The 23,029-nt window shown below is 48.7% G+C and overlaps 4 protein-coding genes across 7 annotated transcripts; 2 read left to right on the top strand and 2 right to left on the bottom strand.

Moving 5' to 3' along the window:
• Nucleotides 1-5,747: 5,747 nt before the first annotated feature.
• LOC120700617 (S-type anion channel SLAH2-like) lies at nucleotides 5,748-7,355 on the top strand. Its single transcript, XM_039984866.1, has one exon. The coding sequence runs from the start codon at nucleotides 5,748-5,750 to the stop codon at nucleotides 7,353-7,355; it is 1,608 nt and encodes a 535-aa protein (XP_039840800.1).
• A 1,984-nt stretch (nucleotides 7,356-9,339) lies between these two features.
• On the top strand, nucleotides 9,340-12,359 carry LOC120697705 (probable protein ABIL4). Its single transcript, XM_039981007.1, has 9 exons — nucleotides 9,340-9,858; nucleotides 10,010-10,092; nucleotides 10,737-10,887; nucleotides 10,972-11,071; nucleotides 11,169-11,252; nucleotides 11,356-11,428; nucleotides 11,540-11,574; nucleotides 11,725-11,813; nucleotides 11,924-12,359. The coding sequence occupies exons 1-9, from the start codon at nucleotides 9,727-9,729 to the stop codon at nucleotides 12,077-12,079; spliced, it is 903 nt and encodes a 300-aa protein (XP_039836941.1). The 5' UTR covers nucleotides 9,340-9,726; the 3' UTR covers nucleotides 12,080-12,359.
• A 378-nt stretch (nucleotides 12,360-12,737) lies between these two features.
• LOC120697704 (calcium-dependent protein kinase 15-like) lies at nucleotides 12,738-16,538 on the bottom strand. Of its 2 annotated transcripts, XM_039981006.1 has the most exons (9): nucleotides 16,133-16,451; nucleotides 15,538-16,102; nucleotides 15,009-15,152; nucleotides 14,757-14,909; nucleotides 14,436-14,551; nucleotides 14,169-14,336; nucleotides 13,800-13,927; nucleotides 13,608-13,707; nucleotides 12,738-13,193 (listed from the first exon to the last, which is right to left on the bottom strand). In XM_039981006.1, the coding sequence occupies exons 1-9, from the start codon at nucleotides 16,313-16,315 to the stop codon at nucleotides 13,107-13,109; spliced, it is 1,644 nt and encodes a 547-aa protein (XP_039836940.1). In that variant the 5' UTR covers nucleotides 16,316-16,451; the 3' UTR covers nucleotides 12,738-13,106. The 2 variants fall into 2 exon arrangements, with proteins under 2 accessions (XP_039836940.1, XP_039836939.1); XM_039981005.1 differs by having other exon boundaries at nucleotides 15,538-16,538.
• Nucleotides 16,539-17,971: 1,433 nt separating this feature from the next.
• LOC120697703 lies at nucleotides 17,972-22,069 on the bottom strand. 3 transcript variants are annotated; one of them, XM_039981004.1, is made up of 3 exons: nucleotides 21,901-22,042; nucleotides 20,368-20,521; nucleotides 17,972-20,276 (listed from the first exon to the last, which is right to left on the bottom strand). In XM_039981004.1, exon 3 carries the CDS (start codon nucleotides 20,105-20,107, stop codon nucleotides 18,329-18,331), a length of 1,779 nt encoding a protein of 592 aa, XP_039836938.1. In that variant the 5' UTR covers nucleotides 20,108-20,276; nucleotides 20,368-20,521; nucleotides 21,901-22,042; the 3' UTR covers nucleotides 17,972-18,328. The 3 variants fall into 3 exon arrangements, with proteins under 3 accessions (XP_039836938.1, XP_039836937.1, XP_039836935.1); XM_039981003.1 differs by having other exon boundaries at nucleotides 17,972-20,524; nucleotides 21,901-22,069; XM_039981001.1 differs by having other exon boundaries at nucleotides 17,972-20,521.
• Between the last annotated feature and the right edge of the window lie 960 nt (nucleotides 22,070-23,029).

The following is a 23,029-nucleotide window of genomic DNA, read 5'->3' as shown; positions in this document are numbered from 1 at the left end:
CGTTTTTCCCAATCTCTTCGCATGGCCGCACCCTTGCTGATTTTTTGTAGGAGTTGGGCGGCTTCCGTGAGTGTTTTCTCCATGAGATCTCCTCCTGCACACATTTGAACAAATTTCATGCACTCGGGGGTTAGGGAAAAGTAAAAGGTATGCAAGAGTACTTCACCGGAAAATCCGAGCTTCGGTCCTTGTTCAATCAATCCATTGAATCTATCACATGCTTGATCTATCACTTCTTATTCTCCTTGCGCGAAGGTGATCACTTGCTTCCGAATATGTTGAACCTTGCTTAACGGAAAGAACCGCTCGCAAAATTTCTTCATCAAGTCATCCCAATTTCCTTTTACCTCGAAGGATGCAAGTGCAAACCATCTTCTCGCTTCTTCCGCAAGTGAGTATGGGAAAAGATTCCATCTAAACCAAGCTAGCGGAACTCCGTCTTGTTGTACCGTGTTGCATAGCATTGTGAACCACTTGATATGTCTATATGGGTTGTCCGTCTCATCTCCTCTAAAGGGGTTTGCCGCCGCCATCTTGGTGATTTGAGGCTTGATCTCGTACTCGGTGGCTCGCAACACCGAATCTGATTTTTGCATGTCGAAGTCCTCCGATCGCGGGCTTGCATAATCCCTTAGTGATTTTTCTCCTTCCTCCACGTGTTGAATGAGATGGGCCATCTAGACAATCAAAACAAAAACAAGAAAACAAAAATTTTCTAGGGAAAAGGTTAGGTGTTAGTAACCAACAAAATTAATACAAAGTTAGACGTAGCAAAATCGCTTGTTCCCCGGCAACGGTGCCAGATAAGCTTGTTGACGCTCCTTAGAGCGCCAATTTACGTACCGCAAGCGCATGGATCGTGTAGTTTTTCCCTTAGAGTATTCCCCCAAGGTTTATCAATCCACGGAACAAGTGTATTACTATGCTTAACTAAGCACTAATGATGTTGGTAAAAGATCTATATTGAGTGATTGAGTGTGAAATAGATATAATCTAACCAATCTAATCCAATCTAGACTAGTGAGCAATGATAGGTTTGTGCACAAGATATGAAGAGCATTTGTCCATAGGGTCTAGGATCACTAGAGGTGTAATCGCCAAGCAACGAAGAATTGATCTAATCTACCAAAGGTGTGTTCCAAGATCAAAATCTTTCCCTCCCGCATACTGTCACTACATGAGGATAATCGGTAACGAATCAACAAGAACACGATAGTTGATGTAATCTAAGTAAACCATGCAAGAGCAAAGCAAACCCAAAACTAAGTCGCGAACTATTAGGTATCAAAGCATTATCAACAAGAATCGTGATAGATCAATCTCATAAAGGATTCGGCAATTACAACTCAAGATCTCCTTACAACCCCATGAACAAATGAGGACTTTACCCCATGAAGCTAAGCGAAGCGTAGTCGATCATGGTGACGAAATCTCCGGCAAGGGATGGATCCCTTGCTGTCCTCCAACTTGCAGCGGCGCCGAGGGACGATGAGGCTTCCGGTGTCGCCTTTCTCTTGTGTCTAACTCGAATGGATCTCTGAAACTCGTCTCTGGATGCTTTCTTCCAAATCTCTCTGCGATCCCCCTCTTTGACGGTGGCTTCGGGGTATATATAGGCGGTTCTGGTCGGTGGTTTTGGTAAAACACAGTCTAGAGTAGACGAATACTTTGCGCTGAAGAAAACTGAGGCCGATTGGGCCTGGAAATGGGCTAGGCCGGCCGGCTCAGAGAGCCCCAGGCCGGCCGGCCTGCTCAGAGAGCCCCAGGCCGGCCGGCCTGGGCCCTTTTTGGCCCTTTTCGGTTCCATCTTTCGTGTGCGGCCTCTTCTCCTTATTCCTCATCTTAGCCCAGTTGTGACCATGCGTCAAAACATCTCCGAAAATGTCCAATTTCCTACCAAAATACAACATGCTCCAAAATCCAGGACAAAATCGAAAACGGTCAAGTTCGGGTGCCAAGTGGCGGGTTATTACATGAATCATCCCGAAAAATTTACCAAAACCACTCCTAATCATATAATAAAATGGGTACTTAAGGAGCACCAACAAAGCTGCATCACAGACTTGGTGTCATGAGATATACGGCATCGGTATTCTAGGCCCATCCACTCAAAAAAATCACCATCCAATGCTCATCCCTGATCTAGCTACGAAGAGAGGCATAGGCCGATGGCAGACACGTCGTATCCGAAACAGAATGGACGAGTCCGAGGCTGGAATGAAGAAAAAACGTTGCAACTTGTGTGGAGCGGACGGTCACACTTATAAGAAGTGCCCACAGCTTTCAATACCCACTGCTGCTGCCGAGGCTTGACCTTCCGGGAATCCAACGGATGGGTCGGCTTCACCTACAAGAATTCGCCGCATGTAGTTGTGCACAACACACCTTCCAATATATTTGTTTGTACGAAACTAAGTATATTGTTTATGTAATATGCCTAAATATCTTGTTTAATTAGTTGGCAGTGCGTATTTCTACAGAATTTGGTTGTAATGAATGAAACCTTCAGCGTCCACGCACAGCGTAAAAGAGGTCGACATGGCCGGCGTGGTTAGGAGGTGCTTCTAGTTGTTTCTGTATTTTTGTTATGGATATGTCGTCATGTTATACTTATTTCGTTCTCATGCATCATCTATTTCATTCTCAGTTGCGTATGTGTATGAATTGCTAAGTTATACTTTTTATATTCATCTACTTTACTAACGGTTTTTATTTCTATCCAAAATATTTAAAACCACATCTAATGCCGCACTGACGGTCAAGGTTTAACCTGCGGGAGGGGCCTGCCGCCCCCTGCCGGGCGGCGGGTACCTGCCGCCCGGCTGCCGGGCGGCAGCCTCCCCCCAAGGGCCAAAATACGATTAAAAATAAAATTTATTTACATTAAGGTCCCTACCGCCCGGCAGGAGGCCGGCAGGGACCGGCAGCCCCGCAGCCGGGCGGTAGGGGTATAAATCTGTAAATTATAAAACCGAAAATATATTTCTGTAAAAAACAATTTTGAAAATATAAAAATAAAAAAACGCAAAACATTTCGACGCAGCAGCAGATGAGCAGGCAGAGCAAAGCTGAGCACGAGCTATTTTTGCTAACAAAAAAAAAAGCAGAGCATGAGCTAAAAAAAGAAAGAAGAAGAAAAGCAGATGAGCAGAGCTAAAAAAAGAAGCCATGGGCATTATTCATTCAGTGATGCTGATGGTGGTACATAGACGACGAGCGGAAAATATCGAGCAAAATACGGTTACGTCTTACTTAATGACCTGACACTTGTGACTTGTGGAGACGATCGACACAATCAATAGTAGGGGCACACTGCCGGATTTATCAGATCATCAGAGCCTATCTGAAAAGGTAACTTTGTTGCTGTCTTACCTGCTGGGAATTATGGAATGGCTTGTTTCATTGTTTGGATGTTGTGCTGTGAGTGTCACAGTGACAACAGCGTCGTTGCAGTGGGTAGCTAGCCTGAAAACTCAGCTGTTCCCAGCCAATTTGGCATGCCACGTGCATGTCTATTGCTTTTCGTTGGTGCATTGATCAATATGACAAACAAAGGCGAAGTGAGAAAATTCCATCATAATAAACCTTTCCTGGTTTAGCTACGCTCAATTCGCATTAGACTCGTTTGTTGCCCAGCTTCAAACCACTTTAATTTGCTCATCCTCGATCTCCTCCTTGATCAAGACGTAGTTGGCAAAGCGCAGTGCAAATTTGACGGTTCGTGCTCCATGGAGCGAAAGCAACCAAACACATCTTTATTAAATTGAAACCACGACATGGAATTGGAATCTGCTGCTTCGACTATTGCGACTGCCTTTTATATCATTTCCTTTACAGCAGTTCACGTCAGTACTATATATGAACACGCGCGGAACTCCAATCCTCCATGCACCTGCCGTCAAACTATCACGGCGTACTTTTAACATTCATTTATTCTAGCAATTTTTACAAAAAAGAAAGTTCATTCTAGAAGAATTAGCTGGCAAGGCAGGCACCTAGAGTCAAATAAATAACTTTCCGCCGCCAGAAATAGCAAGGACCAAGGAGAAGGACTGGGAGCTTTGCTAACTGTGGTACTAGGCTCTGGTGCGCGAGTCGTCTCACGATTACTAATTGAATATTTATTTTATGCCCTCCACTTAATCCCCATGTTATGCATGCTAAAAAGAGAGAGAAACTGAAACCTAAAATTTAGAAACGGCGCAAAGCACACGTTCATAGACAACAAGAGCCATTGGATCTAACCTGTATTTATGTGTATTAAGCACCTTTTCCATTAAAAACTCTGACTATTTAAATACATTCTTCTTCAATTATCCACTTTTGTGATCAACAAGTAACTCTAAGCATCGTCTATACCCTCTTCTAAATTACCCACATTTTCGGTAATTGAAAAATGAACTCAAAGTACCCCAATACATTCTCTTCAATTACCTACATATACCATTAGAAGAAGAAAAAAACAAATTGTCTCCAATGCTTCTAGACTATCTACATATACCCTATAAAAAAACTACTATAAAGATGCACGTTTACCTCTCCCTTCTAAACTACACACATCTACCATCATATAAGTAAGAGATATATAAGAAAAAACCCAAAGCATCTGTCTTCCATCGTCACATATGCTTTTCAAATAAATATTAGTTTCCCTTTCCATCCCGGCCCTCTCAACTCAATTGGGGGGGGGGGGGGGGGTAGTCAATAATATACACGCATCAGGCACATGAAAATTGTATCCATGTCACTAAATTTTTTTTATAAATAACATTGCTAGCCCGTTCAGGCGCAGCTTTTGATGGACCGGATTGATGCTTCTAACGGCAAGTTGTCGTCATGTAACCCTTTTTTTAATGTATAAATGGGTTGAATTAGTAGGACAATTTGTGTCCATTAATATGTTCAAAGAATGTATGGTCTATAATTTTCCTTAATGTTACCGTATCTCATGATGCAAAGACCGACCGGGACCCCGTCCAAAATTAAATAATTCCAGTGTTCCTGGAGTAGAAAAGAGTGTAGGTATCCACAATGAAACGGCCAAGTAGCTAATGGTGCTAGTGTACCACTCATCATCTCTGAAAAAAAAATGATAAGCGCCAAGCTGAGACAATTAGTATAAGCTGGGAAGACAAGAACACGGTGAAATTAGTAACAAAGTTAAGCCTGCCGCCGTTACAGTACTGCCGTGCCGGGGATCGACAAGAACATGGTGGAATTAGTAAGAAAGCTGAGCCTGTCGCCGTCGGTCAATCGCAGAAAACTAAAGCCCCATGACGCATCCAACGATGATCTCGAGTGAAATGTCCGGCACGACAGCAGATGCTGCGCTGATGAATCTCTATATTATTCTTTCCATTTTGACTGCACTCTTGTTCTGACTTCTGGCCGGCGTCGATATCTTCTCTTTCTGTCAACTCTTTTCTACTGCACCCCTAGCTCTAAGCTTCTAGTACCTGGCATCACCACCGGCCCGTTTCTTCCAGGAAATCACCTGCCAGAGTGAGCTAGAAGCAGTCGTCCATCCAATGACCAATGCCTACGCGCGTCTATATGTATATATAGGCCATTCCTCATGATCTCCAGTTCTCCATGGACAAGATCGGTCGTGCTAGCTAGACTGGAGGATCGGAGGAGCTAGCTCTGAGCGAGCCTGCCTGCCTGCGAGCTGAACCCAGCAGGCTCCGTCTTCATTCAACACTAGCACTACAAGCTTCCAGCCAGCTTCTCTGTAGCATCAGCATCCCATGGCGGCGTCCAGCGAGAGCACTCAAATGGCAGGACCGGACGAGGTGAAGATCGACGTGCACGACCGCGATGCCGGCGTGCCCACCGACGCCGACCTCGATGTCTCCGAGGAGGCGAATAAGCAGGTGCGGTTCCACCCGCAGCCGACGATCACGATCAGGAGCGAGGAACCGCCGGAGCAGGAGCAGACGACCACGCTGGCGCGCAGCGATAGCATGCGAGACCGGCGGTTCGACCACTTCAAGACCTTCGCCGGGCGCCTGGAGCGGCAGCTCTCCAGCCTCCGAGGAGGGTCGCGTCACCCGTCCGACGACAACGAGCCCGGCGAGTCCAAGCTCTCCGAGGACGACACCGACGACGACGAGGTCCCCACCGCCGACCGGTACTTCGCCGCCCTCGAGGGCCCCGAGCTCGAGACGCTCCGGCCGACGGAGGTGCCGGTGCTGCCCGAGGACGAGACGTGGCCGTTCCTGCTGCGGTTCCCCATCAGCGCGTTCGGGATGTGCATGGGCGTGAGCAGCCAGGCGATGCTGTGGAAGACGCTGGAGCTGGAGAACTCCACGGCGTTCCTCCACGTCAACCGCGACGTCAACGGCGCCTTCTGGTGGCTCTCCGTCGCCCTCATGGGCCTCGTCTCCGCCACCTACCTGCTCAAGGTCGTCTTCTACTTCGAGGCCGTCCGCCGCGAGTTCCACCACCCCATCCGCGTCAACTTCTTCTTCTCGCCGTGGATCGCATGCCTGTTCCTCGTCAAGGGCCTGCCGGAGCCGGTGGGGACGGTCCACCACGTGGTGTGGTACGTGCTGATGGCGCCGCTCTTGGTCCTGGACCTCAAGGTGTACGGGCAGTGGATGTCGGGCGGCGAGTGGCGGCTGTCCCGGGTGGCGAACCCGACGAGCCACCTCGCCGTCGTCGGCAACTTTGTCGGCGCGCTGCTGGGCGCCCGGATGGGGCTCCGCGAGGCTGCCATCTTCTTCTTCGCCGTGGGGCTCGTGCACTACGTGGTGCTGTTCGTGACGCTGTACCAGCGGCTCCCCACCAACGTGCCGCTGCCCAGGGAGCTCCACCCGGTGTTCTTCCTCTTCATCGCGACCCCGAGCGTGGCCTCCGTGGCCTGGGCCAGGATCTGCGGCGAGTTCGGCCACGGCGCCAAGGTCGCCTACTACATCTCGCTCTTCCTCTACCTGTCGCTGGTGGTGCGCGTCAAGTTCTTCAGGGGGGTCCGCTTCTCGCTGGCGTGGTGGGCCTACACGTTCCCGATGACCAGCGCCGCCATCGCGACGGCGGTCTTCGCGTCGGAGGTGAAGAACGTGCTGACGCAGGCGCTGGCGGTGGTGCTCGCCGGCGTCGCGTCGGTGACAATGGCGGCCGTGCTGGCAGCGACCATGTACCACGCGTTCGTGCGCAGGGACCTGTTCCCGAACGACGTGTCCATCGCCATCAGGCGGCGGCCCAAGGCCAAGTTCGGCAAGATCCTCGCGCGCCTCAGGACCTCCAGCGCGGACCTCAAGGAGCTCGTCTCCAGGCACGCCGGCTCGGAGACGAGCAGCTTCAGCGAGCCACCCAGCCCGATGGTGTACGACGGCCGGGGCAGGGCAGAGCCGTAGATCACCCGGATGGCCACCTGTGCAGTATTTGGGCCTTCTGTTTTTTTTTCCTAAAGACGTATTTGGGCCTTTTTGTTGGTGACTCGCAAAACTGGCCCCAGATGCAGTAATCCAGCCAGCCCAATTAGGTTAGTAGGCCTAAATTGAAATTCTTTTTTCATGACTCCATTTGTTTTCCTCACCACCCCAGCCATCTGCTTTACAAGATCACAACCATTTTCTTGTTACAAGATCACACCTTGTCTCGATAACAAGACGAAAATTTATTGATATATGTATTTATTTACCCTGTATAATAGCCAGGTTGGCAGGTTGCATAGATCAGGAGAGCATGTCCACTTTTTTTTTTTGAAAAGAAGAAGAAGGAGAATTCACGAGCGGGGGATAGCTCTTTAGTTTTTGGCAACGTATCAGGTGCAAACTAATCTCTTCGTGCAAACTATAAAAACTTTAATTTGAATCATTAGATCAACATCCAAGAGATATGGGGAATTGGGTAATTTTACAATCTAAACCCACCCTTGAATTGGCTAATCACATTTTTGCAAATCCCCCCTCCTCTCTGTGCCCCTCCTGTTGGATATTGATCTGATAGTCCAGATTGAAGTTTTCATAGTTTGCACGAGGAGATTGGTTAGATGTAAAGGTTTTAAAGCATACGAACACATATTTGAAGTATTAAATGTAAACTAATAGCAAAATAAATTACAGATTCCGCCTGTAAACTGCAAGACGAATTTATTAGGTCTAATTAATTTGTCATTAGTAAATATTTACTGTAGCATTATATTGTCAAATCATATCGCAATTAGGCTTAAAAGATTCATCTCACAATTTACACGCAAATTATGCAATTAATTTTTATTTTATTCATATTTAATATTTTATACATATGTCTAAATATTTGATGTGATGTTTTTAATAAAAAAATATTTTTGGATGCGCTCAAGTATTTTCTGCCATTGGAATGATTCAGAAATCACCCACTTCGAGTATGATTGCTGCTGCTGCATTGATTGGTGAACGGCGACCTGATCGAGCCGACAAGCATTGATGAACGGCACCCGGCCACCCAGCTCTCGTCCGCTGCACAGCTCGGACACCTTTACATCCTCGCTTCCTCAGGATGAGCAGGTGCAGTGCAAATTCGAGGGTACATGGCGCCGGATCATTGACCTCTGACGGACGCCGGAGGATCTCGTTCCCGCAAACTTTTTCGGACGAGTTTTCTCTGAATTTGGCCCCGACCACTGACAAGTGGGTCTAATCCTACTCATCAAGGACCCAAATGCAGAGAGTTTCCCTGTTTTTTTTTTGAAACTAGTTTCCCTGTTTCTGCAATGAGGCTCTCTCCGTACCATTCCTGCAGCAGTCAGATCCCCTTTTCTTTTCCTGAAACACATTATCCAGATTCTCCGCGGAAAGGCAAATCTTATTTTTACGTGGAGCATTCCTGGAATCGAATACAGACGGCATCTCCCAGAGTCCAGGTGAAAACGGCCACGAAATGGCGTTTAGTTTAGGACAGCACAGCAAAGCCAGCAAGATCCGCGGCCGTAGTAGTGCAGACAAGGGAAGTAAGGCCCTGTTCGCATCCCGTAAACGCAAAAACACAAAATTTTACGAAAGAATGTTACTAATTTGAAGTATTAAATAAAGTCTATTTACAAAACTTTTTGCATGGGTGGGCTGTAAATCGCGAGACGAATTTAATGAGACTACTTAATCCATAATTTGCAACAGCGATGCAAATTATGGATTAATTAGTATCATTAGATTCGTCTCGCGATTTACAACTCATCTGTGTAAAAAGTTTTATAAATAGACTTCATTTAGTACTTCGAATTGATAAGATTCTTTTGCAAAATTTTTTTGCAAAAACAACTAAACACGGCCTAACCAAACCACAGCGAGGCGGGGGCGCGTTGAGTGGGCAATGATTCCCCTGCCAAATCGCAACCTCCACGAGCTAAACACCAAACCAAGCCGGAGCCCAACCAGCGAGATGGATTAACCGGCGGCGCCCCCCGTCCCGTCTCCGTCCGTCGCCATCAACCCACCGCTGCGGTCGCTCTCCCCCGACCCATCCTCCTCCTCCGCGGACCACCGCCAACACAGACACGGCCCCTCCTCCCTCCTCCGCGCACCACCGCCCACACGGACACGCGCACGATGGAATCAAGAAGAGAGCGGTGGTGGTGGGCAGTAGAATAAGCTAGCTGCCGCTGAGCTGCCTCCGGTTGGCGGGGCATCGCTTCCCCTCCACTCCACTCTCTCCAGTGGAGCGCGCTCGCTTGACTTCCCCTCTTCGCTTCGTCCTGTTCCGCGCTCGCCAGACGCGCGCCCGCCGGAGCCAAGGGAAGCGGGGGGAATGCAGGCGGCGCGCCATGCCCCGGCGGCGGGCGGCGGCGGCGGTAGCTGGGGCGGGGGCGCGGGGGCGGGGCCCACCACCGTCGACGAGGCGTCCATGGAGCGCAGCAAGAGCTTCATCAAGGCCCTGCAGGTGCTCCCGGAACCCTGCATTCCCAGATCCCATACACACACAACGAAAAATCTTTGCTTCTTAAGCTGTTCGTTTTTTCTCCGTTTCGCGGGGAATCCGAGTGGGTTTTGGAGCCTGGGTTTCTCGTGATGGTGCGGATTTACACGTGCAGGAGCTCAAGAACCTGCGGCCGCAGCTCTACTCCGCCTCCGAGTACTGCGAGAAGTCCTACCTCCACAGCGAGCAGAAGCAGATGTGAGTCACAGTCCTTCTCCTGCACTGAATAGCTCCGGCCTCCGGGCATCTTTTATTGCCGCAAACGAGTTGCTCCTATCTTACCGCAGCGGCCATGGTTTCTCTTTCTCCTCGTACGATTGCATCTTGCATGCTATCTAGCTCTATTTTGTCATCTCGCATAGGTATTGAATTCAATTGGTATTATCTGGAATTCGTTGGCGCAGCATGTGGGCGTAGCAATTACCGAACTTCCTATGATAGGTGTAGGAGGGCTAAACCACCTAAAGCAAGGACAGCAATAGGTGTGAGGAAGAGACCTTGATGTGGTGGTGCGACTAGAAAACAAATTCCACTGCCTAGACTAGAATAAGGAATTTTGGTATTATCTGGAATTTTGGAATTATCTGACAACTACCGGTGTACTGTTTGTAGTGTGAATTTTGTCACTTCAATGAAATTCAGCAAAAGGGGCCCTCTCATATTTGTCAGTGCAGGATATATTTCAGAAATATAGGATGTGCACTTTATTCTTTTTTAATGAAATGATAGTGCACTGAACTCTGAACTTGCACTATACCCTTATTTCATCATAGCATATTTTTCAATTGTAACATTCAGATTCATAACCATATTATGACACTGAACCTGTTAATTTACATCAGGGTTCTGGACAATTTGAAAGATTATGCTGTACGGGCCGTTGTCAATGCGGTTGATCATCTGGGTACTGTTGCCTACAAATTGACAGACCTTTTCGAACAGCAAGCTTCTGAGGTGTCAACTTTCGAACTGAAAGTTGCACGCCTGAACCAGGTAATGCCACTTATGTGCTATGCTTGCAGTATATGCTGATGAAACTATGACAGTTAAAATGATGACCTATTTTCAAATCTGTAGCAAATCTTCACATGTCAAGTCTACACAGATAAAGAAGGCCTCAGGCAGCAGCAAATGATGGGGACAAATATAAAACACCACAAGCACTATATCCTGCCATGTATGTCAATGTAAAACTTATATTTTACTCACTGTTTGGAAATTTCAAAAATAAAAGGTGCTGAATTTTGATTCCCCATTTTTATCTGCCAAGCTAGCTACTGGACATAAGAAATCCCTGGCTCATGCGCACCTGCCAATAGACACTGATCAAGAATCAAAACCTAGACCTTATCCCTCAGGTGGGCCTTCTTATTTTTTCTCTTTGTTGCAGTTTTGTGTCTTATGCTGGGCACCATATTAAACTAAAGTATTAATATTATTATTTTTTATTAATGGGTGCAGCAAAGACCCTTTCCTGGCATCTGTCTTCAGAGAACAGCACCACAGCAAACGCAGCACATAAACCTACATTTGCGTAAGAGTTCTTCCAGTTTTGTTCCGCTCTGTAAATGGCTTATTGTTTGTTTGTTAATGCAAATAGGGGTTATGTTCTGGTCTAAAGTAGCTGCCATCTGCGTTTTTGCAGCCTTGTGGACACAGCAGCATCAAAACCTGCATCAGGTGATTTAAACCTTTTATGTAATAATCATTCTGCAATTTAATTTCCTAGAGGGCATGGGGGACAGAAATGTATTTGTTCACTCCAAAGTCGTTTTCTTATTAACTTTTGTTTGGAGACTGAATGTTCCATATGAATCTATGATGCTTCAGGTAAGGAGCGGTCTGCTTCTCCTATGCGCAGGCCTCTGCAGTTTAACCGGAGCACCAGTTCTGATGCTATGCAAAAGATTGGCACCAAGGTATGTTAGAATATGACATGATCTTTGTCTCTTTTTTTTAATTAAAAGATGACGCCCTGCAGATTTTGTCTGACACAAATGTATATTTAACACATCATCTTTATTTTCAGAACCAATCTGGTGTAAAGGAATTTTCAACATTTCATTCTTTCGACAACCCTAAAGGGCGTGCAATCCAAAAGGCTCCTGTTGGCACTAAAAGCATGATAGCGGCTCTCTTCATCAAGCACAAATCAGCGAAAATGAAAAAGGTTGCAGTTCGCTGATGAGCTAGCATTTGCTTGGTGCAAATGTCACTGTAAATTTCATGCCAGGAAGGAAAGCTTGATATTGTACATCTGACCCATCATCCGCGTTCAGTATGCTGTTGGTTTAGAGCAGAATATCTGTAGTCATCTTTCATTTCAGAATTAATGTTATTGTCATCTTGCTGATGACCGTAAAGATTTCATATCAGCAGAAGCCATGCTTGCAGTGTAATTCTGTTTGCCTGAAGCTTCGGCTTTTAGCATCTAAAATAAAAGCATATGGGAAATTGCTTTCGGAGTTGTCTTCTTTGGTGAAGAGCAGTTGCAAGAGGTGTTGCTCATGTCTTGGAGAAAGCATCAAAAGTGCTCAAACCTTTTGCACCAACTGAACATTCTTATGCATTTGAAATGTGAAACAATTGGCATCCACCTTACCCATTTGTCATCAGCTCCGTGCCTTTCAAACTGCTCCTACAGCAACCAATTTGGCCACCCGAAATCTAAATTATCCAGATGTTGAGCTAAACAATCTGTAAAACACATCTTGATTGCAGTACACAGTGCACTGTACGAAACCGAAAGTATGAAGTCAAGCTATGTTCATTACAAAATGTAATCTGCCTGACATGATCATTTTGGGACTGTCTACAGGCTAGGTCCAAACATAAGTATCAAGTGGCAAAAAACAGAAGATTGGATGACACTTCATTACTTTTGCCTGATATGATCATTTAAAACTGTTTTACAAGCCCTTTCCTTACATAGAAGTTACAGGGGCAGGAAACTTTGACCAGAAGGCACACCCCATTATGGATAGATACATGGCAAAATTGTAAAATGAGATGGTAGAACAAGGAGGCAACAGAAAAGAACCACCAACCATCCATACTGAAGGGCACACGAGGGGAGTGCCACCCCGTCCAAGTATGGAATGTCAGCATAGATGCCTGACAAAATTCCACTTGGAGTAGGTATTTGCTCTCCTCAACAGTTACAAAGACCGTGGAAAATTTCTGAGAGTTTTCACAATAAATGTAGGAGACCATTAAAACATGCGCCGTCGATTTGGAACAATCTCAGGGCTGTTATTCTTCATCATGGCAACAAACTCCTGGTAGTCAATTCTCCCATCCTAGGTAGCAGAAGAATAGCATTAGCAAGCAAATTAAGGAATCCATGTGAACTTAACCTGCTCACAGAGCAATTAGTTCACTTCACCCTGTGTGTTCATGTGGTGCGATATTGTTGATTTCCTCTCAAAAAAAAATAGTTGCTTCATCATAATCATAAAAAAGAAAAGATAATGATTTTTTTGTTACTAGCAAAACGGGTTGGATCACTGTCTAGGACTTAATAAGGTGCTGTCATTTGCTTAAATAATTTGTTACTTTATTTCATAAAAATAGTACTTTTCTTTAATAAAACCTCCTTTAAAGTCTCCAAGATCAATTATCCAACTCTTCGAAACAGTGATAATGCATCATATGATTGGAATGGAAACAACAGCAAGTGGGATTATTTTGGTCATTTATATGGAATTACTCACATGATCTGTATCCACTTCAGCAATAATTTCTTTAATTGTTGCTTCATCACCCATATCATACTTCTTCAGAGCTTCTTCCAACTCATCAACAGTTATGTGCCTGTACAGGAATGTGCAAGCAGCAAGCCAATTAATGTAAAAGGTCATACTTGGTAGATAAGTAACCAAAAGTAAAGTTAGAAGTGAAATTACCCGCTGTGGTCCTTATCAAAATACTCGAATGCCTTATATATGTGATCCTCCTTCTCTAGTCTATTCATGTGCATTGTTGCTGATATGAATTCAACATAATCAATGGTACCATTTCCATCAACATCAGCCTGTTCAGGAATGAGAGATAACAATCAAGGAGGTGAAAGGGAAAGCAATGGATCTATCAACTACTTCTAGCAGCAATGTGTAAGGTTCAATTGCATACAAGTCATCATAATGAATAAATTCAGAAAGGTATCTTTCATCTCTTCCCTTTTGAGATATATAAGCGCATCCCATACAACCTTTTTGTGCACTGCTGTCGTTTTTAGGATTCAAATGCTATGGGGCTACAAGAAAAGAACTTACCGCCTCCATCAGCTGCCTTATTTCTGATTCAGAAATTTTGGTGCCCAGCTTTGGTAAACCAGTTCTTAATTCCTCCAGGGTTATTGTCCCACTGTTATCAGTATCAAGGGATTTAAACATTTCTTTTAGTCCCACAATCTCTTCTTCTGACAGGTTCTCTGCAACAACCTGATTATAACAGAAGAAATGCCAAGATGTATCATGATTTGAGGACTGCAGTGCTACGAAATAGAGAAGCAATGACTCAAATTCAGAAGATCTGCTTACCTTCAAGGCAACCTTCTTAAGTTTGTTCATTGCCCTGAACTGCTTCATTCTACCAATTACTGTAATATCAAGTGGTTTGTCTGGTGCTTCTCCATCCTCTCTAATCCATGGATGGTCTGTATGCTTAATGTATTAGATTGAGCATTATATGCAAACAATGCAAGAATGAAGGTTCAGTTTGCAAAGACAGCACAAACAGCTTCAACAGACCAAGATAAAATTGGCAGTGCACTTGTTATCATAAACATGAGCCTACCAATCTATACAACCAAGATTGCCAATGCCAACATATGAGAGGGGTGAGTTTAACAATAGACTTACTCAAAATTTCAGCAGCAGTAAGCCGCTCCTTTGGGTCTTGTCGTAGCATTTTCTTGACCAAATCTTTGGCACTATTGGATATTGAAGGCCAGGGATCAGATGCGAAATCAATATGGCCTCGCAAAACAGCGTCAAATATGCCATCTTCGTTCTCTGGTTAAAGCAGGGAAGAAAGAAGACAAAGCATCAAGTGTTAGGAACGATAATGGCATCCAAATCTGGCTGATTGGTGCAAGAGGGAAAAGAATGTACCAGCCCAGAAAGGAGGAACACCAGATAGTAGGATGTAAAGGATTACTCCGGCACTCCATATGTCTGCCTCAGCTCCATATCGCCTTTTAAGCACCTCTGGGGCAACATAATATGCACTCCCCACAAGATCCTTGAACTGCTCACCTGCATTACAAATACCACCAGATTTCAGTTTGAGTTGACCTTTGATCATACATTCAGCTGAAATACTAAAGATGAAACAACACCGATCTCTCCTTTAGTTAGCGACAACATGAGGCATTTCCCTCCTGCTGTGTGCTATCCTACAACAACAAAATGCCTGAAAGACTTGCGCAACATTCTGTAACACTAGTACTTATAAGTTATAACATTGTGGAGTTTTCGTCCCTAATCAGTCTTGCAGTTGATGCAATCTGCTGAACTCCCAAATGACCATCTATTCAATTGAAGCAGAATCATACAATACAATGTCCGTTTCAAATTGATGGGCATCCCTGTCAGAAGTATTAAAACCAGTGAATTATTAGATTGGCGGTGGCTTGCTTACCGGGCTTGAAGAACACGGATAGGCCAAAGTCAGTGGCCTTGAGCGGCGAGTCCTCCCTCTTGTTGAGGAAGAGGAAGTTCTCCGGCTTGAGGTCCCTGTGCATGACCCCCATGGAGTGGCAGCTGTGCACAACGGAGACGATCTCCCTGCAGAGCGCGGCGGCGGCGCGCTCGGAGTAGTGGCCCCTGGTGATGATCCGGTCGAAGAGCTCCCCGCCCTCGCAGAGCTCCATGACGAGGTTGACCGAGTGGCGGTCCTCGTAGGCGCCCCGGAGCTCGACGATGTTGCGGTGGCCCGTGAGGTGGTGCATGATCTGCACCTCGCGGCGCACGTCCTCGACGTCGTCCCGATGCGCGAGCTTCCGCGCCGCGATGGACTTGCAGGCGTAGCGGCGGCCCGAGGCCTTGTGGGTGGCGAGGTAGGTGACCCCGAACTGGCCCCGGCCAAGCTCGCGCCCGAAGGTGTAGGCCACGCGGACGTCCTCCATGGGGCGCCCTAGCACCCGGCCCAGCCCGGCGGCCGCGGCCGCCGCGGCGGCATCCGGCTGCTGCTGCTGCTGCTGCTGATGCTGCTGCTGCTGATGCTGCTGCTGCTGCTGCTGATGCTGCCGCTGCCGAGCGGGATGGGGAGCCTGGGGCTGCGGCGCCTGCGGCGGCGGGGGCTGCGGCCGGGGCTGCTTGGGCTTCGGGCGGTTATGCTGCTGCTGGTGGTGATGCTGCGATGTGTTGGGGCCCTGGTCGTGCGATTGGGCGCGGTGGCGGGAGGCTCGGCCTCCCATGGCGGCCGATCGGGCGCCGGCGCGCAGTCAGTGGAGTGGGGCGGCGCGGGGAAGAGGGGGAGAAGGCGGCGAGCATAACATGGAGATGGCCCCCTCGCCTTTTGGTCGCGGGGGGCGCTGGCGTTTGGTCGGGGGTTTGCGCGTGGAGGCGAGACGGGTCGGCGGCCGTCCCGTCCCGTGCGTCCAAACCGCGGGCTGGCGCGCGTGTGTGGACGCCCGACGCGGCGCGGTGGGGCGGGGGAGTCAGCGGCGGCAGGAAGTGGGGAGTGGAGTGCTGGAGGCTGACTGGTTGCAGGGGAAGTGATTCCTCGGTCCCACACGTCAGTGACCTAAAGTCACTCTGAAGTACTGCATAGGATCCTCCCGGGGTTGCAGGAGTAGGAGGCAGCTGCGTCGCGGCTTCTGGGGAGGAGGGAGGGCGAGGGCGTTGACGCCGGGGTTGCAGTTGCAGTCATTGGACGCTGCTCACCGGCGCCGCTCCGAACCTTCCTTTCCTCCTCCCGTCTCCTGCTCATCAACGCCGCTCTGCGCCGAGGCGAGATTTCGCAACCGCTCGTCCGGCCTGGCCTGTCTGGAGGGGAGACACTTCACGGAATCACGGTGGCTGGCATCACACTCTCCTTTCTCTATCCTGATCGATGATCTGATCGGACCAGACCAGGCCCATCTTGCTTAATATCTGTGCTGACAGATAATGATGGATCAATGGATGATACTCGAGAATGCGCATTGCATTATGGAAGAACGATGTCCGCTCGACAGAGCCTGACAAGCTGCTGCTTGGCGCCGGCGATGGGCACCTTCTACCTGTCCGCGCACCGTTTTGTCAAAGCTGCACCGTCATCCCGTGACGACGCGTCGCAAAGAGTGTTGCGGCATGTCGTTGTTCGCCGCCCCGTGATGATGGACGACTGGTTCGCGCACGCGTGTTCTGGCTACGGCGCAGGTTTGGTTCTAGGTGCCGGGGCCTCGCGTCTCACTTCCGTGCCCCACCAGTACCACCACGTCCGCCCTCTGATCTCAAAGCAGGCGCCGAGTCGAGTCACTGGCCATCGATCTTCCTCTGGATCGCGTGCCAGTGCTCTGAAACCGTGGCGCCGCAGTAAATGGCCGCCGCGCCCGGCCTATTGGTGGTTCTGCCGCTCGCATTGCTCCCGCCGCACCTGCCTGTCAGACTGACAGGCAACACACGCCGCGTGGCCGGCCGTGGCAGTCCCATACGACACGACTAGTATTCATTTAGCGACGGGGGACGGGAGCAAGCACGGGGAGAGCGCGCAGTGCGATCCTCTCGCTCGCCACGGTCCGCCCGTTCCTTGTAGCTCTGAATCGAGAACGGCTTTGATCGATGTCGATGGACTGACTGAGCATCCGTCACCCCGGGCGCCGAGGCGAGGCGAGGCGAGGCGAATGTGTAGCACCGCCGGACATAGCTTGCGAGCCGCGAAAAGTTGCTCTGAAACCAGTTTCAGGGATAGAGCTGTCTCGACAAGTGATGCCTGGCGAGACCCATGGTTTCGCGATAAATCGACTGGCCACCACAGTAGCAGCAGAAGAAGCACGATGAGTCAAGTAGGCCTCTTAAATCCAACACAGTAGCAGCAGCAAAATCACGATGAGTTCAGACTACGCACGACTAAAGGACACCAGGCAGGCTGACTGAATTTTTAATGCTCTTCACTTGAGACGCCAAACTCGCAAAGTTTATGACACCAACTACAAGAGAAACTCTTCACAATGAAAAAGGAAATTCCTGCTAACAGCAGTCTGGGAACAGCACACAGCGTGGACGTGATCCACAGCGAGGACACCACAACAACACTAATTACAATAACCCAAAATAGTTCACAATACAAGTTGGCTACCCCTTATTTCTGCTACACGGGATAGCCATTTATGTGAATCCCCGACATCAACCTCTGGTGCCTGCGAGACAACAATACTACCCTCGGCTCGCCACAAAACAGAATACAGGGAGCAGTCCTCCTCGATGAAAATTTTACATCCCTCACATTACATCCAGGAGCGCATGGAAGCAGAAGTTGAGGCGCCATTCTCAGCGCCACTGGCGCTAGCACTTCTTCCAGAGAATAGAGCTAACAGCCCACTGCCGTGGACCCTGCCTTCTGGAAACGGGGTTGTGCCGCGGTCCGTCGGATTGACATGGTCGCCCCATACCATGATGTCTTCATCGCCACCGTTTGCCATGTCCACATCGCCTTTTGTTGCAGCAATCTTCATCTCATCAGGTTTGGCATCAGTCGTAAACTGTTTGATTGCAGGACCCAATGAGCCACCACCATGGACACAATGGTCCTCAATCAAAGCACTGTGAGCTGCACAGAGACCAATCTTGCTCCGAGCAAATTTATCGCACGGCGCCTCGCCGACACCAAAGCTTGAACCCTCCTGGCCCCATGAGCAGCGTTTGCCACCTCCATGTGCCTTGCAGAAATCTGTGCTCCCCTGCGCGCTTTTTGCACAACCCTCGAACTTGCATCTCTTACCACCACCATGGCGCACACAGTATTCTGTCCTCCCTCTAGCACTCTTGGTACAGCCTGAAACTGAACACCTCTTCCCACCACCGTGAGCAACACAGTATTGCGTCCCACCATGGACACTCTTTGGGCATACACCACCACCCTGGTGGGAGCAGCGCTTACCTCCACCATGCCCCTTGCAGAAAGAAGTGCTACCTTCAGCTCCCTTGGTACAACCTGGGAATGTACAGCGCTTCCCTCCACCATGTGCCTTGCAGAACTTTGTGCTTCCCTGGGCACCCTTTGTACAATCCGGAAACTGACAACGCCTTCCACCGCCATGTGAGATGCAAAGGCCCGAATATCCTTCTGCACTTCTCTTGCAGTTCTCCCTCTGGCACCTCTTGCCGCCTCCATGCTTGATGCACAGGCCAGACTTTCCACGTGCGGCACGTGAACAGCCTTCCTGACTACAACGGCGACCGCCACCGTGAGCTATGCAGTGGTCAGTGCGACCTTCGGCACTCTTGGTGCAACCAAGGTACTGGCATCTCCTACCACCACCATGAGCTTTGCAATAGATGGTCTTTCCCTCAGCTCCCTTCTGACAACCAGGTTTTTGGCATCGCCTCCCGCCACCATGGGTTATACAATACCCAGAGGCTCCTCTTGCTCCTTTTTCACATCCTGGGAACTGACAGCATTTAGTATTTGTGTTGCGTTTTAGGGGGTTAGTTGCCCCGGAAGTACAGGCAGCTGGGCTTTTCACACTCGCTGTAATGGCTGATGAGACATCTGGGGAAGGCACAGCATCATCAACCTTTTGAGGTATTTTTCCCAAAGAAAAGCTGTAGGTTGCTTCAGAAGCATATGATGACGAAGCCATATAATGCCCGAAAACCCAACTAGAGGGTTCTGATTTTCTCCCGATAGTATCTGTCACCGAGTTAGGCACCACTGTCTCTAAGCCATGATGAACATCTAATGATGCAGTACTTGCATTGGTCACAGCTGATTCAGGCGAACAGGTGGACAAACTTAACTGAAGATCCAATTTTGGAGCTCTTGCTGATGGCATGTGTTCAGCACCAGCATGTGGTTTCTTGTGATGATGTACCATATCATGACCAAGACAAAGATTGAAATTTAGACCAAGATCCATTGATGACTCCTCATCAGTCTCTTTGACTGAAGATGGAGACATTATGCAAGCTGTGGGGGAGCTAACTTTGCTATTTTCGGAGGAACTTGGTGAACGGCCCAAACCAAGGGTGAGCAGTGGATTTTCAGGAACTTCAACTCCAGCCATATCAATCCACTTCCTTTTCAATGCTCTTGGATTGTCCTTAGAGAAGTTGGAATCCAAAAGTATGTCAATGGCAGTATCTTGGTTTTCAACTGCTTGCTCAACTGTGCTCCAGTGACAAAGATTGTTCAGGGAGTTAATATTACTACCAGATCCAAGGTTTGGGGAGGCCCTGTCCATTCCAATCAAGAAACATAACCAAATATGAAATGAAAAGAACCCGCTGCCTGACTTCCGGAAATCAAAACTCTATTGTCACCTACTGGGTTAGAACTTAGAAGTCTCCGCAGAAATTTTTGCAACCTCCACTAACAAATCCAGCTACATCATCACGATCCATTTCTCGCCACTTTCAAGACTGAGAGGAGAATGATGAGGTTTTGAGCTGAGCTTCAGTTTCTAGAAGGGCCAAAAGACCTGCTGGTACAGAAAAGCAACAGTAGATTAGAAAAGGACAAAAGAAAGCTAGAATCTGAAGTCATACCAGTGCTAGATAAATCACACATTCCAATGGACAAATAGTGAATACTAGTACCGCAAATCCATATAGTTTAGAGAGAAGAAATAGAGGTTCCATGTTTTAGGCAAGAGTTTTAATATATCTCAGCGGACAAATTCTACATGACTAGTGTGGTTGGTAGTACAAAAATTACGATTACGACCCAACAGTTTAAGCATAAAACTCCGAATTCTTCTTCTCAAATCTGCTTATATGATATCCAGAAAGGTCAACAAAGGTGACCACTAGGCACAAAAAGAAAAAGGTTTGGTTGGTAAAAAATGATGGCAACTATGACTATACAAAACAACAGTACAGTATTATTTAAAAAAACAACAGTACAGAGCTGCATAGATGGACAATTGCAGTTTAATGCATGTAGCAGGTACTATGCAGATCGCACTATACAACTTGCAGTGCAGATTCGTGCGTGTTTTTTACATTGCCACTTTCTCGTCTGTCGTTTGCATAAAATTGCATCAGATTAGTACTATAAACACTTTGTCTGACAAGAACAGATAGCTCAAGGACGCATTTTTCTACCTTGTGTGTGTGCGTGTGTTTTGAAAAACACCTTGTGTGCATTTTCTCCCCTCTGTTGTTTCTAAAAAAATGTCAACCCTAAAGTACTTGAACGACAAGTGAAATTTCCTCACAAATGAACAAGGACAAAAAAAACAAGTTCATCTTCCTTTTTCTGTATAAAAAATTGAAACCAATTTCAACTCGAACTCTGTTTCCAAATTAAACTAATCAGCGCAGAGGATCTCGAGTAGCACAAGGACATAGAGGAATACAAATCCTCATTTACATGGAAATGCATAGCAGGACAGCAGTGGCTACAGATCCGTCCTGTATCAGCACCTCCGTCGAAGCAGAACTGGCTATCGAGCCGCCGGAACCAGACTAGACCCCCCCCCCCCCCACCCCCAAAAAAAAAATCTATCTATCTATTGATATGAAACCAGGAATAAATATATATAGCACGATAAGAAGCTCTCGTTTCTCCCGCCGCGGAAGGAATTGGCGCCGGAGTTTCAGCGAATACGAGCAAATAGCATTACGGACAGCTCCGGGAGGGAACGGAAGGCAAGGCTCGCTGGCCGCCACTCCGTTCCACCGCCACCCCGGCCGGTGGTAATCCGTCCCCATACCAACGGAGGCTAAGATCTGCCACGCTTCCCTCTATCAATCCAGGACCGAATCCAGCGAGATGGAGAGAGCAGAGACGGACGCAGGCCCGCACGCACACAAACAGCACGGGGTAACGGAAGGAGCCTGGAAGCGGCGCGCTCACCTGCGGCGGCGGAGCGGGAGGAGGGACGGCGAGCCCGTGAGGAGGCAGGTCGGAGTCCGAGGGATGCGGCGGCTGCGCGCGGGCGGGCGCGGCAGGCGGGTCGGGGGGGGGGGGGGAGAGAGAGAGAGAGAGAGAGGGGGGGGGATGGGGGGCGGTTTGGTGTGCGCAGGAAAAAACCGGGGACGCGAGGGGGAGGCAGCTTATAAATTATAATAAGGCGCGCGGAGACGTGGTGGCGCCGCGCCGCGCCCCCGCGGCCGCGGCAAATGGCCCATGGCTGCAGCCACCCGCCTGCGGCCACGCCAGCCGTCAGGGCCAGGCAGGCAGGCCATCGGCCACCGTCCGTGGCCTCGGCGCGGAGAAAAGACGTTGCCCTCCTCTTGTTTCGGTCCGGCTCCTGCCTCTTGGTCCCCTCCCGTACGTCCATGGACTCCCACCGATATTTTCACGTGTCTCCATCCAGGAATCACAGTACTAGCAGCGTACTGCAAAAATTCACGGCGCTGATTTTTTTTTTTACGAAGCAGTCACAATTCGTCGCGTTTCTTTACTGTCGTACGGGGCGTCAGGTGCGCGAGGCGATGCGTGCATCTGGTGCGGTGGCAGTGGCACGGAACAATGGTGGTTACAAGAGGCGGCGGCGCGGCGCTAGCGGCCGGGGTGGTTGGTGGGTGATGGCAATGGCAACGTTGACCATTGTTTCAAAAAGACAGCAATATTTCTCGTAGACGCCCACGCCCGCACGCCGCCGCCGCGGCCCCGTTTCCCAGGCCGCCAGGCCAATACTGTCGCGCGGGGCCCGCGTGTCCGTGTCACGGGGCGCGGCGCGGGGAAGGAGCCAGCCAAGCCACAGCCCGCGTGCGCGCATGCCGGACACGCCACGGCGCCCCCCCCCCCCCCCACCCCCCCGCAGCGGTTCGCCACCGCCCGTGGTGCGCGCGCCGGTGGGGCCCTCCGCCCCTTTGCCTCCTTTTCCCTTTCCTTCTATTTTTTAGCAACTTTCCTTCCTCTTCTCGACGACCGGTCTGGACTGGACCGTCCGAGGCTGAGGCTCCAGATCACATGCATAACAAAATGAAGGTTACTACAAGTTAAACTCCGATCTCATGATGATGTGTTTTGCAACTTG

The sequence above is a fragment of the Panicum virgatum genome, chromosome 3K (assembly GCF_016808335.1).
Source record: "Panicum virgatum strain AP13 chromosome 3K, P.virgatum_v5, whole genome shotgun sequence".
NCBI classification, from domain to species: domain Eukaryota; kingdom Viridiplantae; phylum Streptophyta; class Magnoliopsida; order Poales; family Poaceae; genus Panicum; species Panicum virgatum.
Note: the sequence above shows the minus strand (reverse complement) of the source record. Positions and strands in the feature narration are given on the sequence as shown.